The sequence below is a fragment of the Marmota flaviventris genome, chromosome 6 (assembly GCF_047511675.1).
Source record: "Marmota flaviventris isolate mMarFla1 chromosome 6, mMarFla1.hap1, whole genome shotgun sequence".
NCBI lineage: Eukaryota > Metazoa > Chordata > Mammalia > Rodentia > Sciuridae > Marmota > Marmota flaviventris.
Genome location: NC_092503.1, coordinates 93215490 through 93236622, shown reverse-complemented (window position 1 = coordinate 93236622; position 21133 = coordinate 93215490). Strand labels below are relative to the sequence as shown.

The window sequence follows — 21133 nt, the reverse complement described above, 5'->3', positions numbered from 1 at the left end:
GCCACCATCTTGGGGAGCAGACGTCACCATCCCTGTTTTCGACTGACCGCAGCTCATTCAGCCATAGAACAGGTAATTTCAGGCTGCCATTCGCCTGCGGCTTGCAGACAGATTACTCAGGCTCAGTGCCTGAGTGCTTCTTGGAGCCTGCTCTTATCAGAGCATACACCGAGCACGGAGCGGCCGAGTTCCGGCTCCCGGAGCTGCCCTGGCCCAGGGCGAAGGAGCCCGCGGAAACTGCTTCTCGGTTCGGGTCCTGCTGAGGGCCGGTCAGGAATCACCCATTGCTTTGGTTACCCGGCAAAGGGAACGAAATGCTGCCATTCGCATAGGATACCAACATGGCAGAGATCTGATGTCATCAGAAAGCGGCGGAGGAGAGAACTTCATTAATACCAGAGGCGACAGAAATAGATGGTCTCCTGGTAGGGAGGGTGAGGCACAGACACCCGAGTCTCTCTCGATTTGTCGTGGAGCCAGAGGGGAGGAGCCGGGCCTCCGCCCGCGCCTGGAGCAGGCCCAGTGGCTCGCCTGCGTGGTGGTCGTGTGACCCCAATTGGAGAGGGGGCGGAGTGGAGCCGCCACCCGCGCCCACAAGGTGGGCAGACCCTCGACCCAGTGGTACATGGGCGTGGTAGGAGGGGCATGGCAGAGCCGCCGCCCATGCCTGCAAGGTAAGCAGACCTGCGACAGACTGGCGGGTCAGGCCCAGTGGCCTGCCAGCATGGTACACACGTCACCCCAACTGGAGTAGGGGCAGAGCAGAGCCTTCGCCCGCGCCCGGATCAGGCCCTGCCGGTGTGGTGGTCACGTGACCCCAATTAGAGTTGGGGCAGAGCGGAACCGCCACCCGTGCCCGCAGGGTGAGCAGACCTGCGACCAACCTGCAGATCAGGCCCAGCGGTCCCCAGGCGTGGTAGGAGGGGCAGAGCAGAGCCGCCACCCGCGCCTGCAAGGTAGGCAGACATGCGACAGACCGGCAGATCAGGCCCAGGAGCCTGCCGGCCTGGTACACATGTCACCCCAATTGGAGTAGGGGCAGAGCAGAGTCACCGCCCGTGCCAGGAACAGGCCCAGCGACCTGCCGGCGTGGTAGTCACGACAACCCCAATTGGAGTAGGGAAAGAGCAGAGCCGCCACCTGTGCCCGAAAGGTGGGCAGACCTGCAACCGACCAGCGGGACAGGCCCAGTGGCCTGCCGGTGAGACAGACAAATCACCCCATTTGGAGTAGGGGCAGAGCAGAGCCGCCGCCCGTGCCTGCAGGGTAGGCAGACCTGCAACCAACCGGCGGATCAGGCCCGGTGGCCTGCCGGCATGGTACACTCGTCACCCCAACTGGAGTAGGGGCAGAACAGGAACAGAGCTGCCACCCGCGCCCAGAACAGGCCCAGTGACCTGCTGGCGTGGTAGTCACGACACTCCAATTGGAGTAAGGAGAGAGCAGAGCCGCCTCCCGCGCATGCAAGGTAGGCAGACCGCCGCCCGACCCTGCAAGGGAGACTTTTCAACTATACAAGAGCAATATAAATATATAGGGGGAAAAAAACATTTCAAAAACACAACAGTTTCACCAAACAGAAAGAAACGCAAGCAGTATGAAAAGACAAGGAAAGAAAGGACCACAAGCAATGCAGGTCAACTCAACTTTAGAAGAGGTAACTGCTGCAGCAGATGGAATGTCAGATAAAGAATTCAGGATATACATGCTTCAGATGATCTGGAGTATCAAGGAAGACATTAGACAGCAAAATCAGACAATGAAAGATCACTTCGACAATGAATTACACAAACAAATCCAGGAAACAAAGGATCAACTATACAGGGAGATAGAGGTTACAAAAACAAACAAACAGAAATCCTAGAAATGCAGGAAGCAATAAACCAACTTAAAAACTCAATGGAGAATACTACCAGCAGAGTAGAACACTTAGAAGATAGAACATCAGACAATGAAGACAAAGTATTTCAACTTGAAAAGAACATAGACAGCTCAGCAAGACTGTTAAGAAACCATGAGCAGAACATCCAAAAAATATGGGATAACATTAAGAGACCAAACTTAAGAGTCATTGTGATACAGGAAGGTACAGAACTCCAAACCAAAGGAATGAGCAATCTATTCAATGAAATAATATGAGAAAACTTCCCAGACTTGAAGAATGAGACAGAATCCCAAATCCTAGAAGCCTACAGGACGCCGAATGTGCAAAATCATAAGAGATCCACACCTAGACACATTATAATGAAGATGCCCAACATACAGAATAAGGAGAGAATTTTAAAAGCTACAAGAGAAAGGAAGCAGATTACATTTAGGGGTAAGCCAATCAGGATAACTGCTGATCTTTCAACACAGACTCTGAAAGCTAGAAGATCCTGGAATAACATATTTCAAACACTGAAAGAAAATGGGTTCCAACCAAGCATTAAAGAGGAACTAATACCAATATATTTCAAGCTACTTCAGGAAATAGAAAAAGAGGGAGAACTTCCAAATTCATTCTACAAGGCCAACATCACCCTGATACCTAAACCAGACAAAGACACTTCAAAGAAAGAAAACTACAGACCAATATCTCTAATGAACCTAGATGCAAAAATCCTCAATAAAATTCTGGTGAATCGGATACAAAAACATATCAAAAAAATTGCGCACCATGATCAAGTAGGATTCATCCCTGGGATGTAAGTCTGGTTCAATATATGGAAATCAATAAATGTTATTCACCACATCAATAGACTTAAAAATAAGAACCATATGATCATCTCGATAGATGCGGAAAAAGCATTCGACAAAGTACAGCATCCCTTTATGTTCAAAACTCTAGAAAACTAGGGATAACAGGAAAATACCTCAATATTGTAAAAGAAATTTATGCTAAGCCTCAGGCTAGCATCATTCTGAATGGAGAAAAATTGAAGGCATTCCCTCTAAAATCTGGAACAAGACAGGGATGCCCTCTCTCTCCACTTCTGTACAACATAGTTCTCGAAACACAGGCCAGAGCAATTAGACAGACGAAAGAAATTAAAGGCATAAAAATAGGAAAAGAAGAACTTAAATTATCACTATTTGCAGGTGACATGATTCTATACCTAGCAGACCCAAAAGGGTCTACAAAGAAACTATTAGAGCTAATAAATGAATTCAGCAAAGTGGCAGGATATAAAATCAACACGCATAAATCAAAGGCATTTCTGTATATCAGCGACAAATCCTCTGAAATGGAAATGAGGACAACCACTCCATTCACAATATCTTCAAAAAAAAAAATAAAATACTTGGGAATCAACCTAACAAAAGAGGTGAAAGACTTATACAATGAAAACTACAGAACCCTAAAGAGAGAAATAGAAGAAGATCTTAGAAGATGGAAAAATATACCCTGTTCATGGATAGGCAGAACTAACATCATCAAAATGGTGATATTACCAAAAGTTCTCTATAGGTTTAATGCAATGCCAATCAAAATCCCAATGGCATTTCTTGTAGAAATAGAGAAAGCAATCATGAAATTCATATGGAAAAATAAAAGACCCAGAATAGCAAAAACAATGCTAAGCAGGAAGTGTGAATCAGGCGGTATAGCGATACCAGACTTCAAACTATACTACAGAGCAATAGTAACAAAAACAGCATGGTACTGGTACCAAAACAGGCGGGTGGACCAATGGTACAGAATAGAGGACACAGAAACCAATCCACAAAACTACAACTATCTTATATTTGATAAAGGGGCTAAAAGCATACAATGGAGGAAGGATAGCATCTTCAACAAATGGTGCTGGGAAAACTGGAAATCCATATGCAACAAAATGAAACTGAATCCCTTTCTCTCACCATGCACAAAAGTTAATTCAAAATGGATCAAGGAGCTTGATATCAAATCAGAGACATGTCGTCTGATAGAAGAAAAAGTTGGCTACGATCTACATACTGTGGGGTCGGGCTCCAAATTCCTCAATAGGACACCCATAGCACAAAAGTTAATAACTAGAATCAACAAATGGGACTTACTCAAACTAAAAAGTTTTTTCTCAGCAAAAGAAACAATAAGAGAGGTAAATAGGGAGCCTACACCCTGGGAACAAATCTTTACTCCTCACAATTCAGATAGAGCCCTAATATCCAGAGTATACAAAGAACTCAAAAAATTAGACAATAAGAAAACAAACAACCCAATCAACAAATGGGCCAAGGACCTGAACAGACACTTCTCAGAGGAGGACATACAGTCAATCAACAAGTACATGAAAAATTGCTCACTATCTCTAGCTGTCAGAGAAATGCAAATCAAAACCACCCTAAGATACCATCTCACTCCAGTAAGATTGGCAGCCATTATGAAGTCAAACAACAACAAGTGCTGGCGAGGATGTGGGGAAAAGGGTACACTTGTACATTGCTGGTGGGACTGCAAATTGGTGCAGCCAATTTGGAAAGCAATATGGAGATTTCTTGGAAAGCTGGGAATGGAGCCACCATTTTACCCAGCTATTCCCCTTCTTGGTCTATTCCCTAAAGACCTAAAAAGAGCATGCTACAGGGACACTGCTACATCGATGTTCATAGCAGCACAATTCACAATAGCTAGACTGTGGAACCAACCTAGATGCCCTTCAATAGACGAATGGATAAAAAAAAATGTGGAATTTATACACAATGGAGTATTACTCTGCATTAAAAAATGACAAAATCATAGAATTTGCAGGGAAATGGATGGCATTAGAGCAGATTATGCTAAGTGAATCTAGCCAATCCCTAAAAAACAAATGCCAAATGTCTTCTTTGATATAAGGAGAGTAACTAAGAACAGAGTAGGGACGAAGAGCATGAGAAGAAGATTAACATTAAACAGGGATGAGAGGTGGGAGGGAAAGGGAGAGAGAAGGGGAAATTGCATGGAAATGGAAGGAGACCCTCAGGGTTATACAAAAGTACCTACAAGAGGAAGTGAGGGGAAAGGGAAAAATAATACAAGGGGGAGAAATGACTGACAGTAGAGAGGGTAGAGAGAGAAGAGGGGAGGGGAGGGGAGGGGAGGGGGGATAGTAGAGGATAGGAAAGGCAGCAGAACACAACAGACACTAGTATGGCAATATGTAAATCAATGGATGTGTAACTGATGTAATTCTGCAATCTGTATATGGGGTAAAAATGGGAGTTCATAACCCACTTGAATCAAAGTGTGAAATATGATATATCAAGAAATTTGTAATGTTTTGAACAACCAACAATAAAAAATTAAAAAAAAAGAACTGAGGACAAAATGTACATGTCTGATGAAAGTGTGAGGATTAGAGCACTAAGTATAGAGCTTAGTATGCCATCTGACTTCAAGAAAGACAGTCCATTTTAACTACAGTGTTCCTGTACTGTAATTGTGCTGTGTCTGTCAAGCTGAACTACTTCTCAGACTCTGTGATTCCTGCTTCCCTGTTTTTCTTTCAACTGGTCTGTCTTTGCATATTGCCATCAACCTCTTCCAGCACTCCCCAGTTTTATCCATCTATGAAGTCCAAAACAAAATCTTGCTCATTTCCTCAAGTGTACATTCCCATAATTACTGTTTTATCTTTTATATTTTTTATTTGTATACACATTAACCTGTTTTCTGCTTAGAACTTACTGTTCTTTAAAAATCATCTTGCCTATTTTATTCTCTTCTGATTTATGAGGTATCAATTTTAAGAGTCATGTTCTTCTTGGTTCACTATCAGTATCTGTCTAAAAGAATGGATGCTATGGCTTGAAACATTTATAATGATATCAATTAGTAATGATTTAGTCATTGAGAACACTTTGCTTATAATTCCTAGATATTTAGTAATCTCATTACACTGCTAAAATATTTTTTAAATTTATAAATAGTTTTTCATTACAATCAAACAAGTCAGTTCTGTAAATGAAGATTTAAAATCCCAATGAATGAAAAATTGAATATTTCATTTCAAAAATCATTCACATATTAGATTCATGATATTTGATTTAGTCTCAGCCACATTCATCTTACTGAAATGAGGCTTTTTTTTTTTTTTTTTTTTTTTTTGGTGTGGGGGATACCCAGGATTGAACTCAGGGGCACTCGATCACCGAGCCACATCCCAGCCCTATTTTGTATTTCGTTTAGAGACAGAGTATCACTGCAATGCTCAGCGCCTCACTTTTGCTGAGGCTGGATTTGATACTGCAATCCTCCTGTCTCAGCCTCCAGAACCACTGGGTTTATAGGTGTGTACCACCATGCCCGGATAAACTGTGTGTTTGTAAACTTACAATTATGTTCCTAAAAATTTAGATAAATTCTTTAAAAAATTAAATAAATTTTCTTTTTCTTTCTTTTATTTAAAGAGAGAGAGAGAGAGAGAGAGAGAGAGAGAGAGAGAGAGAGAGAAATTTTTTAATATTTATTATTTTAGTTTTCAGCGGACACAACATCTTTGTATGTGGTGCTGAGGATGGAACCCAGGCCGCACGCATGCCAGGCGAGCACGTTACTGCTTGAGCCACATCCCCAGCCCTGAAATAACTTTTCTAATTGTTTTTTTTTTTTCTGATTCATTGTTCATATTATTCCTGATAGGACAGAGATTTACTTTTTTTCTTTAATAAAAGAAAAATTTGAATTAAAATACATAAGTGAATTCAATACTGTAAGAATAAATGGCTCTATTGACGTATTGTCTGTTTTCTTTAAAAGTTATTGTAAGTATTCATTTTACTCTATAAAGACTTATAGACTTGGTCACACACACAACAATTTTCAATGCTGAATAATGCTACTCAGGGTTAAATATAAATATAGTAATTTTTTGTAAAGGCAAATAAACAAAACTATGTTAATACGATTTCATTCAACCAAAGAAAATGATTTATCTTGGTACTTTAAATCTAAAGTGAAATAATATGTATTATTCTGTCAGAAAGTTAATGGAATATTTAAAAACAATTTCTGTAAAAAGCTGTAAATGCCGAATTTGATTGAATATAGTTTGAATAAAACAGTGAAAATGCATGTTACAGAGAATAATACTTTTGAGACAAAACTGTTTTATAGAAATACAATTTCTTTAACTTTGTAAAATGTAATATAAATGTGAAAAGTACAAAAAGCAAAATGGCAAATATGGATATTTTGTAGTATAAATCAAGCAATGCTGGTTTGTAAAAACATTTTCTAAAGTAAGTTTAAACCAGTGAGAAACGTAGTCATTGTTTTTACATGGTTATATTTTTATTAGTAATAAAAGGGCAAATACTTAGGACCTAATATTCTGAATGAGGAAACTAACATCAACTGCAAATTTTCACTAGCTTGATTTACTCTGTTCTAGTTAATTTACTAATAAAATTCATATTATATTGGTCAGAAAACTCCAGCTTATTGTCTCCAATGTTATTTTAGACTTGTAGTTTCAAGTAGTAACCATTTGTTATAATTCTGTTCTCTTGTGGCAGGGACTTACCTTCCTAAACATCATATAATCTTTTTAAAAGGGTTCTCAACTTTTTTTTTTTTTTTTTTTTTTTTTTTTTTTTTTTAGAGAGAGAGAGAGGGAGGGAGAGAGAGAGAGAGAATTTTTTAATATTTATTTTTTTTTAGTTTTCGGCGGACACAACATCTTTGTTTGTACGTGGTGCTGAGGATCGAACTCCGGGCCGCATGCATGCCAGGCAAGGGCACTACCACTTGAGCCACATCCCCAGCCCCAAGGGTTCGCAACTTTTGACAGTAGTTTTTAAAAAACAAAAGGAAAGAATTTGAACCTAGAATAAAGGATCTTAGAGTAGTAGTCTCAGATAAAACTAAAAATAAGGCATCTGTCATTGATGTGTGCCGTCCAAACACGTTTTTTTTTTTTTTTAAATATCTTGAATACTATTTGACATATTAACTCAATTTGACAATTGACTTTGTCTATTACCTAAAGCTTTATGCCCAGGACACATAAAATATTTAAGAATAAAGGGCTAGGGTTTTGGCTCAGCGTTAAAGCACTTGTGTAGCATGTGTGAAGTGCTAGGTTTGATCCTCAGCACCACATAAAAATAAATAAATAAAATAAAGGTATTGTATCCAACTACGAATAATTTAAAAAAATGAAAAATACAGAAACATGATCTTTTGAGAGACCATCAAAGCATAAAGATGCCAAAATATGAGTGCAATTTGCAATCAATAGTCTAGATGCTTGGAACCATTACTGTGTTAATCTGAAAGCCAACTGACAATGATAATGCAAGCACACCATGGACTAAAAGCCATTTTTTTTTTCCATCAGGCATTTTCCAAAATGCTTTACAGAAAGCTAACCTATAGGTTCTTTTCTTATATTCAGTTATTTAACACATTAGTAAGCCCATATAGTTTTAGATCATTTATTGTTCAAAGGTATCTTAAATGTTTTATCATTTAGTTCAGTGGTTTTAAAATTTTGTTAATTTTAAGAAAAAAAAACTTTATAAAAACACCTTTTCCTAGGGTACCAAAAACATAAAGCAGTGTAATACAGAGCTGTAAATAAATAAAGCAGTATAATGCAGAGCTGCTCTGACTGAAATGGGAAAAGGAGCCCAGAGGCAGATCAGCTTATCTAGTGCACCACCCTGATGACACCTTTATCTGCTTCCCCATTAGACCCAACCCACAGATTAAGAACCACAGATGCATCCATTTTATTTTATACTGAAGACTTGGAAATTAATTGTTCAAACTACTACAACTAGTTGATGGCAAAAGTAGAATTAGAATTCAAGTCCCTGATTTTCTCTCTAGTAATCTGCAACTTTAAAATGAATTTAAAATATCTGGTATGTATTTTCTGAAAAATTTGTTAACATGATCTTCCAATAGTTTATTTAGTTGTCCCTTGGTATCTGTGAGGAACTGATTTCCAGACCCCCACTGTATACTAATGTTTGTAGAGCTCCACTTATATAAAGCAGCATAGTATTTGCATATAACATTTTCTTCCATATACTTCATATCATTTCTACATTAACTATTACATTGTAAATGCTATGTAAATAGTTTCTATACTATATTTTTTGAGGGGGCAGTAATGATAAGAAAAAAATATCTCACATGTCCAGTATGGATGCAACCGTCAAAGGTCATTAGAAATTGTGGGAGGTAAGTGCACGATATTTCCACACTTGACTTCATTTGTGTGGAGTTAGGGTAGCACTTGCATGATGGCCAATTTAAGTTTTAGCTTTTGGAACTTTCTGGAATGTTTTATTTCCAAATGTTTTTGGCCCACAGAGCCAACTACACATTCGGTAGTCCTTTTAAAATGTGAATCTCATGTTCATGTATCTCAGTAGATCACAAAGTTGTGCTAGAGTTGACAACAATTTGATGTCATAACAGTAGGACTGACCAGTAGGCATTATCCTCACCCTCATAGTAGAGATGACTATGGAGAAAGTCCTAATACTAACCTGAATTTACATAAACGTTTGCTTTAAAATGAAATATGAGGAATAAACAGAAATTCACTGACAATAAATATTATTTTCAGGATAGATATTGAGTATATCCTTCCTGAGATTGATAAGGATGAAACAATCAAAATCATGGCTTTGTATGACACATGTAGTCATGAGATATTTGCAGCCCCAGGGTATAGATATATCAATGTGTCTGTAAGTTTTTACAAAACTCATGTCTGGCATAGTGGCCCCAGAAAAAATGAGCATCTATGAAAGGAGAAAAGTAAGCTGTACTTTTTCACAGAAACATTGGAACCAATATCAACTAATATAATTCTGAATTTTTGTTTTTACATAGTTTTCATAATAGCATATTTCATCAGTTGATAAAGACAAATAAAACAATACATATAAGATAATGTGCAGATTTTATACTGTATTTCAACCTGTTCAGACTATTTTATGTTCTGTGATTCTTTTGGTTCCTGGTAATAATTTATATTTATTAGGATTTTTTTAAATTCTCTAAGATTTCTAAGTTTCAACAGAGAACACTTATGTGCAAGTATATATATATGTGTGTGCACCAATAATATATATTATATATAAATTATGTAATTAGATAAGTTGTTACATATTGTTACAGAAACATTTAGCATATATGTGTATAGTATGCATTATAGTTTTATATACTATATATAATAACATATCAAGGGCTGGGGAGGTGGCTCAAGGGTTAGCGCACTCGCCTGGCGAGTGCACACATAGTGCGGCCTGGGTTCAATCCTCAGTACCACATACAAACAAAGATGTTGTGTCTGCCGAAAACTAAAAAAAAAATAAAAATATTAAAATTCTCTCTCTCTCCCTCCCTCTCTCTCTCTCTCTCTCTCTCTCTCTCTCTCTCTCTTTCTCTCTCTCTTTGTCTCTTAAAAAAAACATATCAAACTAATTTACTCTGAATCTAAAGGTTACTATTACAGAGAGTAAAAGAAAAATCCTCAGCAAATACCATGTGGATTTAACATTGCAGAGCTACTTCATATTTTTATTTTTTAAAATATAATTATTTCCTAGCAATCTGAAAAGGAATTTGGAGCACATCACAGTTGGAAAAGCATTCACTAGAGAGAAAGTAATCTAGGGCAGGAGGTGTAACTCAATGGTAGAATGTGTGCCTAGCATGCAGGAGGCCCTGGTTTCATATTCTCAGCACTGCCAAAAATATTTTTTAAATAAAATGAGAAAAGGATGTAAACTGGCTTTATCACCCACAATCTTAATAATTATTGAATGTTTTGCATATTTGTTGGTTATAATTCTTTGATATGAGGACTCTTTTGTTTTATGGTTAACATCATAATTTTATAAAGCTACCTTTATAGCAGCAATTAATAATGAATGAAAAGGTGATATAAGAGCCCAGCTGAGGGAAACCTAGGAGGTAGAAACAGGCAAGGAGTAGAACTGGTAAAAAAAAAAAAAAAAATGTTTAGAAAAGAGTGTGAGCTACCACTTAAATATCCTTAAGATGATGGCATCTTCATGTTGAGGTGCCATGATCTTCCAATAATTCAAATAAGAAAATTTATTATTCTCAAAATTCAGTAATTCTCTACAACTTGACCTACAAGGTTGTTTGTCATTTTAAAATTTAATGTTATTGACTTAATCACTGCTCTTTTCTTTTCTTAGGATAATCAGACAACAGAGATATAGATAATTCTTCCTTCTGTATCTTCTTTATTCTTATTTATTTTTTAAGGAATGAAACTCTTGCTGTGCTTGCCTCCCTTGTAAATATTTGCTACACATGCTATATCACTTATGTTATTGACTTAATGTGAACAGAGATATGAATGAAACACCTAGAGTGGGTGTCAGTGTATTTAAAACTGGTCCAGAATACAAATATGTGGAAGCTATGGAGAATCCCATCTAACTGGTCATAACTGATTTTAATTTTACATCCATAAATTTGTAATTGGTATTTTTTCTAATCTGTTCAATTCTAAAGATAACATATTTTATTGCTTTATTTTATGATTCCTACATGAGCCAGGTGTTAACAGGGACAATCTGTCTATTGTGCTAAGTATTCCCACAAGCTGTCTAAAGCATTCACAGTGATTTGTTAATTCCCGATTAACAAAATTATGTTCTGAAATTATAGATGGGAACAAAATAAGTGCTTTAAAACTTATGGTTTTTCTTAGGAGAGCCACTGCAAAATTTTGGCTTTGTTTCCATTCCCTTAAAACAAATTATGAGGCAAATGTGTCTTTAGAAACATGGGAGAAATTATATGTCACACAATTAATATTTATACCATAAGAGATATTAGTCAGTGTCCTTTAATTAAATAAAATCAGTGGTAATTGTCATTGTCAATGATTGGAAGCAGAGCTTCTAAAGGCTAAATTTAATTCATTATTTAAAGTTTATAAATAGTTTTACAAACATTTTCTCTTAATCCTACTACACTAAATATTCATAATAAAAGGGTATTTCTAAGTAAATGAAGTAAGAGTAATCTATGATTATGTGAGATCTGTAGTTATCTTATAATTATGTATTATATAGTCATTTCCTTATAAATTAAGCTATAAGTTTTATCAATTATCTAAAAATTTCAGGACAAGAATGGTTTTCGAAGGATTTTTCACAGTATTTTCTTTTTTTTTTTTAAAGAGTCACAGTATTTTCTGAAATTTTTGTCAATGATTATTTTACTGATATTGATCCCAGTAACCTAATACAGATCTTCCTATACCTTCCTCTTTCACAATACATTCCAATACATTTAAATGTTTGCCTTTTGATCTTTTTTATTGGTTCTTTTTAGTTATGCATGACAATAGCATTCATTGTGATATCATTATAAATTCAAGGAATATAATTTGCTGTAATTCAGTCCTCAGTACTTCCCTTTTCCCTCCTCTCCTCCCTCCCTGTTTCCTCCCTCTACCCATCTTTCTGATATATATATATATATATAAATTAGTGCCCTGTGGATGTATATACAGGTGAGATTCACTGAGGTATATTAATATATACACATAGGAAAGTTAGGTCAGATTTACTCCACTGTTCTTCCCTTATCCCTTCCTTCCTTCCTCTGGTCAATTCCCCTCCTCTGCTCCACTGATCTTTTTCTAATTTTTTTTTTTTTTTTTTTTTTTTGCTGAGCAGGTGATTTTTATTTTCTTTTTTATATCTTTTCCACTGTCTGGGCTTTCTGAAATGATTATAATACTTTGGGTATATCATGGAACACATTTATTTTAGGATTATAACGTACATTATTTTCAGCTAACCCAGAACAGTTTTTTTATTAGTTGTTCAAAACATTACAAAGCTCTTGACATATCGTATTTCATACTTTAGATTCAAGTGGGTTATGAACTCCCATTTTTACCCCGTATACAGATTGCAGAAACACATCAGTTACACATCCACGTTTTTACATACTGCCATACTAGTGTCTGTTGTATTCTGCTGCCCTTCCTATCCTCTACTATTCCCCTCCCCCCTCCCATCTTCTCTCCCTACCCCATCTACTGTAATTCATTTCTCTCTCTTGTTTTTTTTTTCCCTTCCCCTCACTTCCTTTTATATGTAATTCTGTATAACAATGAGGGTCTCCTTCCATTTCCATGCAATTTCCCTTCTCTCTTGATGAAATTCCTCGCTGCCTACCCCTTGGCTTTTTCCCCTCCTCTCCCCTTCCCTTCCCCTCTCCTCTCCTCTCCTTTCCTTCTTTCTATCTTTCTCCTCATTTTGGACTAGCTTTCTCAAATCAGAAAAAAACATTATACCTTTGACTTTCAGGGTCTAGCTTTTTTTCCCCCTACTTTCAGGACAGACAAGTTTTGATTCTCAATTTCAAACTAAAAATCTGAACCTGTCCCCAAGCCCCACCCCTTTTTTAAATGGCTTCATTAGTTTTCATTTAATTTTCATTTTGTTCTAATTAGTTATATATGACAGTAGAATACATTTTGACACATTTTACACAAATGGAGAACAACTTCTCCTTCCTCTGGCTGAACATGGTGCAAAGTTATACTTGTAGTGTAATCATACATGTATATCACAAAATAAATCCATGCCTTCATCCATTTGACATTTTTCAACTATTGATTTTAGATTCCTTTAAATGAAAGTGTCCCAAAGTAATATTTTGGTGTTTGCCAATGATGTTTTATGAATTTGTTGTTAAAAATGGTCAATTATTCCAAGAAATTTGGGTATAAGTAAATGAAATCTTGTTATGATGTTATTTTAGTACCAGGAATAATAATTGAGCAATTAATTATCTCCTTAATATTTACAATTTATAAATGAGTCATGCATTATATGACATTCCAGTCTTCAGTTAATACATGTATGACATGCCAAATTTAACCTATTATACTTCAAGCCATGCAAAATTATGCACATGCAATTATTTATAAAAAGCAACTCCGTTACTGGTTTATGTATATTCTATAGTATATTTTCTACAATTCATTTAGAATGTTATCCTTCCACTTACAAAAATGTTAACTTTAAAATAGCCCTAAGTCCTTCAGGAGGTATTCCTGAAGAAATTTGTCTCCTGGGAGATGACAGATCCATGTGTCATTGCCCTGAAGACCTATTGGACAGAACATGGAGATAAGACACAGAAACTGGTGATATTTTCCTGGTTGTAGGCCCAGGTTTATGTGTGTGCTTGTGTTTTAGTTTCTAACAACAACAACAACAACAATAACAACAAAATTAAAAGGTAAAAAGAGATTCAAGTAACAAAAACCTTACAGAATCAGGATATAAGAAAAACATAGTTTTGTACAGTTGTATGATGTATTGGTATTTTAGACCAAGTGTTACTGTTAAAGAGTAAAAGTTAAAAAAGTTACAAACTCTATCAAGTAAGAACAAGGGGCAAGGTATAGTTCAATAGTATAGCACTTGCCTATTTTATACATATGAATCATTTTTTATCCTTTATACTGCATTTTTTTGTAGCTTTTCTGCATTTGGGCACACAAATACTTACTATTTTGTTACTGTTGCCTCAACTATTCAGTATAGTAATATGTTCTTCATGTTTGTAAGGAGTAATAGGATATACCATACAGCCTGGGTGTATAGTAACCAATGCCATCTAAGTTTATGTAAATATGTTTTATGATGCATGCACAATACTAAAATTGCTTAATGATGCATTCTCAGAATGTGTTCCCATCATTGAGTAACACACGACTCTGTGTGTTTTTGTATAAATTCATATCTGTATCTGTATTGCTGTTTAAAAATGCTCAACAGCCATTCTATTCATCCTTTGGACACATCTGCAAGCTGGAATTGGTAGGTATTACAAAAAATGAATGCCTTTTCAGTACAGTGGTGTAAGTACAAAAGGAATTCATAAGACATTTTTATGTATTCTATTCATTTCATTAAAGTATTTGTCACATCATTTGTTACATCATTAACTCTCTCCCAATTCTCAATTTACTAATATGCATTTACTGTGAGCTTGAGTTGGTATTCACCATCGGATTCATGCCAATAAGCTAATGGGCAATTTATCTTTTATATGTAAAACTGGGCTAAGAACTGGTGTATTGGGAAGATATATTTTTGAAGGGATCTTTTCTGCACTGGTATGCTAATAATTCGTTGTAGTTCATGCATTGTTGCTATTATTTTATCATTCCTTGAGGATTGTAAAACTCATCAAACCATAGTTTCTAGTCTTTAGTAAAGTCATCAAAAGCATAAACACAATGTAGCTTTCATTTCTCCTAACAAGTTTCCAACTAAGAAATTATAATGGTGATATTCTGGTTTTTGGTGTTATTTCCTGTAATCTCCTTTCCCCTTATTTTTCACATTTACTCATTAATATTAATATGTACTAATTTGTTTCTTTGATTGCTAATACTTAGTTCTCTTGTTTCTTTTCCCAGGTTAACTGCCAGCTAAATATTGATTGCCTAAATGGGATACCTATACTTAATGGTATATGGGATAATTTGAGAAATATCAGATAATTTTATTTTAAAGTTAGTTCCTTATAAATAACCTAAATTGTATTAGAAAAATAGTATAAATGCATTTTGAATATATTAATTAAGGACAAATTTATTTTAGTAAAAACTTAGTTAATTTATTTGGTATTATAATTTGTATCAGGAAGAAAAGCTAAAAATTGTGGGATCTTGGCCCTCCGATTATCACTACTTCTTGGCTTTCTATTACTATGCCATGGCTATTTGAATAATGCTTCTTATATAGTTTAAAATATTCACAATTGTGTGATGAAAGGAATGCATATCAGTGTGTGTGTGTGTGTGTGTGTGTGTGTGTGTGTAATTCTGAGTCCACTCTACAGACAATGGTGTTTGGGGGCAGATTTTTTTTTTTTCCTCTAGGCTAGGAAAGCTAGTGTTCAAATGAATACATTTCAAAGATGATTACTATATGTAATCCAGTTACCTTTAAGTCTAATTACCAAATGCTTTTTTAATTCACACAATGTTAAGTAAAAAAAAATGGAATTGATTAGTGAAATGGCTAAATATTTTAGAGCCATCCTTTGATTATTTGTGACCCCAGTGGAGTGAGCCTTTGGCCATAGGGTTGATACTTAAATACTTCTCCCTTTGTTCAGGAAGTTCTTATTCCTGTGATTCTGAGTCCGGTGGCTGGAATTTGGTCAGCATTGCCTCATGTGAAACTTTCCAGCAAGTTATTCTGAGACTGCCAAAGAAAAAACAGCAACAGAATTGACATAACATATATCCGCATAATAGCATAGATGGCCTGCAGCTTGTTTTAGTCATACTCTGACAGTGAAGTAGTCGGGGAAGAAGGCAATTCACATGTATTTCCATTTCTAGCTATGGATACCTACTAATTCAAAGATAATGATTTCTGTGATCAGATTTCAGTTTCATTTTCCATATCTTTAAGTTCTATTCTTGTTAATTTTGTCAGATGATTGCACATTTTCTTTTATTGCACTATGTCATTGAATGTTCATGATTTATAGTAAACACATAAAATATCACTAGAAACAAAATATTACCTTAGAAAACCAAAACATGTTTTTCAAAAGCTCTTATGTATAATTATAACGTATGCTATAATATGCCCCTTTTTATTAGATAAGCTATGAAGAACACACTGCTTACCTTTAGGACAAAGGGATCAATATTTTCTGTGAAAAGTTGAGGAAGTATTGTTTATTAACTATATTTTACAAAGCATTACATGTAGTAAATTATAAATGAAGAATTTGTTTTATCATCACTACTTTGACAGATTAATAAATGCAGACTTTTCAAGCAATTTGAATATAATACCTATCTCATTTGGGGTTTAAACTTGAAAAAAATTCCTTAGTGATTTTTCAAAATAAGACACTCAAAAACATTATACATTTATGTAAATTAAAAATTGAATTTTTATTTCTACTATTTATTTGGAAATAATTGCTAATTGTAAGGTATCTCTTCTTTCTCCCCCCAAAATCTTTTTTTTAAAGAGAGAGAGAGAGAGAGAGAGAGAGAATTTTTTTAATATTTATTTTTCAGTTTTCAGTGGATACAACATCTTTATTTTATTTTATGTGGTGCTGAGGATAGAACCCAGCTCCCTGCGCATGCCAGGCGAGCACATTACCACTTGAGCCACATCCCCAAACCCTCCCTCCAAAATATTAAAATTTATTTTCATGATCATATAGTTATTCAGTATTCTTGATTCAATATTCTTTATTCTTCAACAGAGAATCTTTTAAAATTAACTTAATTTGTTAGAAATTTTAAAGCTATGTTATTAATATAGTTGTTAGTTTAAATTGTTCTATGGTAAATATATTTGCTTTTATTTTCTGTCCAATGAGATTATTTATACATATTATTTTCTTGAACATTTATTTATTTATTTATTTATTTATTTTTAGTTTGTTAGAGAAAATGTTGGAAAATTTTCTATCACTGTAGCTGGCTGCAGCAAATAATTCACTGAAACATAGCTTTATTCTTTGCTCTTCAGTGGACGCAAATAAATGTAAAATTGGTCTTTGCCTTTAAGAAACAAAGGCAGGGAAATTTTATATTAATAATAGTAATAACAGTTGAACTCACAGAAATGGATTCTGCATAAAATCATTTATGCCCATGATCAGGGGTTACAAATAAATTGTATAAAATCACATAATATCAATGAATAAAAATTCTATAGTAATAAAAATTCATATAGTCTGTTAAAAAACCCACATATTTGCTGAATATATATGTTCCATATTATAGGTGTTTAAGATACTTCAGTGAAGAAACAGACAAAATAGTTCTGTTTGAACATTTGCCTAAAAATTACTATAATTTTCATATAGAAATATAGTGGTATTGATCATAGAAATATATAAAAATTCCAGTTATTTATATAAGGCTTTTAATGCAATATGTTCCACATGATACAACTAATTTAAGGAAAGACATTGTTGTATTGTAATTGGCTGATTCTTCAGCAGAAATTGAAGAATCATACAAATGGAAACCATTCAAATTTTGTTCTTGAGAGTAAGTGAAGAAAGCAAATTTATGAAACAAAACAAACCTCCAAAGGCAAATTTTCTAAGTCTAAATTACTCATGAGTACCCACGTTTTTGATATTTTATATTAAAGATACCATAACTGTTTTTCACATTTATATGACTACCAGTCCTCTTACAAGTATTTTAACAAGTCATTCAGATTTTATTTGCTTCTTGATTGCTGTTTTTTTTTCACTTTTTAGCAAACTTTTGTAAAATGTTTTTAGATATAGCTAACAATATAAATCATTACTAAAAATAAAACACATTATATATTACAATGTATGGACTGAGAAGGAGTTTGTGGCTTGGAATATGTTGCTGAAAGTTTTTACACTTTAAAAATGGCACTTGCTTGTAAAGAAAGGGATGAAACTGGAGAACATCATACTAATTGAAATGGCCAGACTTAGAAAGTCAGGGTCCAGTGTTTTCTCTCTCATGCAGTAGCAAAAATGGGTGGTGGGGCATATTCCATGAAAATGGAAGGAAGATCAGTGAAGTAGAGGAAGGAAATAGTTGGGGAGGGAGAAGGCACAGGAAAAGAATAGAACTGCTGAATAAAATTGACCAAATTCTGCATGTACACACATGAATATACCTCAGTGAATTCCACCCTTATTTATAGTTATAAAGCACCAGTTTTTTAAAAAAAGTAAATAAATGGAAGACCAGTAGAGCAAAGGAAGGGGAATGAGGTGGTGTGGGGGAATGTGGGGGGGGGGAGGTTGGGTAATACTAGGGACTGAAATGGAGCAAATTGTATTCCATGCATGTATGGCTATGTCAAAATGAACTCCACTATTATGCATAACTGCAATGCACTGGTAAAAACATTTTTAAAAACTTAGGTTTTTTTTTTTCTAAGAAATGTTTGATATTCCAATGTAAAGAGATGACATGGTTGCTCTTTTAAAACAAATACCTAACACAACATGGCTTCCTTCAGGTAGTTTTAAAAGAGAATGTGTTTCCTTTTTCTGCTTGTAAAACTGCTTCCTTGCAGTACTTGGTCCATTACCTCCCTTTATCTCCATCCTAAGAGTTAACAGTGTATTATGGTTACCTTAGTCTCACTTTGGTGCCTTCATCTGTCAGGTCTCTCCTCTTCCCTCTCATAAGAACGCTTATGATTATAGTAAGGGCATACCAGGATAATCTGTTCAGAGATTTATTTTAATCACCTGTTCCAAGTCCCTGTTACCACATAAAGGAAAGATTTATGGCTTCTGACCTGAATATTTTTAGGGACCATTATTCAGTATGTGCTTTGTCCATCTGGTTATTCTCTGACATTCTATACACAAAACAGTCTTTTCGTTAGCACATCAAAAAAGCCATAGTTTTCAAATTTAAAGCCATTGAATCTTCAAATTTCATTTTAATTATTATATTAAATTTCTTTTGCTTTTCCTGGATATTTATTTCTAAATTAACTACCACTACCTAACTACCTTGCTGTTATATTTAGCATTAATCAATCATGGCATCTATATGATTAGCATGTGTCTCTGACCATACTCATTCTTACTTCATGGCAGCCAGGGATGCTTTTCTAAAAATCAAATATGGCCAATGTGATTCTGCAACCTGTATAATCAGAAAAATGAGAAATTATACCCCATTTGATTCAAATGTATGATATGTCAAGATCATTGTACTGTCATGTATAACTAATAAAAAAAATTAAAATCAAATATAGCTATGCAGTTCAGCTTCTATAGAGACTCTTCTTACTTTAATCATGCATGGAACTAATTCTAAAGTCTATTTTTTTCTAACAAACTGTTCATTCTAGTCTAGTCTGAAATCTAATCCCTATTTTCTATTTTACCACTCAGCTTCATACCATTTAGTAAACCATAGGCTCCAACTACGCTAAAAATTACCACTGTTTCATACCTTGTACTGGAGAATTAATTCTAGTTTTATGTTTGAGGAGTCATTGTTTATCCTTCAAGGATGCAGAGATATTTTCATGATAATTTTAGTTTTTCTGCAATAAAGAAGAAATGGTGGTACCCTTGGTTCATATTTCTTTTCTGGTTAAGTCATGTGGCCTTAACTTAAAAATTACCACTCTATCTCCTCAACATAATTTGTATATCTGGGAAGTCCTGCTTTGAGCTCATCTTTAGACTCTCAGAGTGTAGACCTTGCAGGAAGAAGGCACATCACAAATGTGATTATGGCAATTAAATGAATGAGGCCACCAGAAGGAAGTGGGGCCATTTAATGCCTCACTTTGAAATAATACAGCTCAGGAGCTTTCCCTCCCTGAGATTTCTACCATATTCTACATCAGGTTACTCTTCAAAGTAATCGTTGAACATGAAATTAACTTCTATTTATGATTTTTTTAAACAAATACAAATTTTACTCTTTATTCCTTACAGAGACAATAAAATACATATAGATATATAAATGTATATATATCTATATGTGAAACATACACTTGACCCAAAGTTTACTTTAATAGAATTTTTTAAATTACTAAATGAAACATTTGTATATAAATTTCATGCTGCCTTTCCAAGTATCCTGGGCCTTGAAAATTTAAATTTCATACTATAATATAAATAAAGAAACTAAAGGATGAAAAATTATTATTTCAAAATACTTATACTAATAAAATTGATTATACTTTTAACATTTATTTACCTTGGTAGTATCATTAGCCTATTAAAGAAAAAAAAAACATGTTTGCAAATTTCTGATTTTAAAATCTTTGAGTCCTCATTCAAAGATGTCTTTCTCAAATAAATCTCTCTTTTTGAATTAGTATTATCACAACGAGAGAGGGTCTGATTATTCTTCATAGAATCTCAAAGCAGTATTAATTTTCCAGAAAATAAAATAAAAATCACATTACCAAAGCTACTTAATTTGGTTTCCCAATTCTTCTGGCCAAATGTTGAGTTGTTTAGTCAGGGTTTTGTCTCTATTGTTACAGTGCAGCTGTGGTGTGCTGTTCAGATCCCACTACCACTCCTCTCAGTCTATCTAAGTCCCAACTGTGGGGAGAGTAGGCAGCCAAATAAATCATAGCTGAGTCCTTTCCTAGTATTTGTCTTTACCTGAAGGGAGCTTCCTTACGCAGT

The 21133-nt window shown here is 35.0% G+C and overlaps 1 protein-coding gene across 1 annotated transcript in view; it reads right to left on the bottom strand.

The window, feature by feature from the left end:
* Eys (eyes shut homolog) overlaps nucleotides 1-21133 on the bottom strand; it is a 1581889-nt gene that overhangs the window by 1117288 nt on the left and 443468 nt on the right. Inside the window, 1 exon segment of the mRNA XM_071613805.1 lies at nucleotides 18134-18153. Coding sequence (XP_071469906.1) covers nucleotides 18134-18153 — 20 coding nt within the window.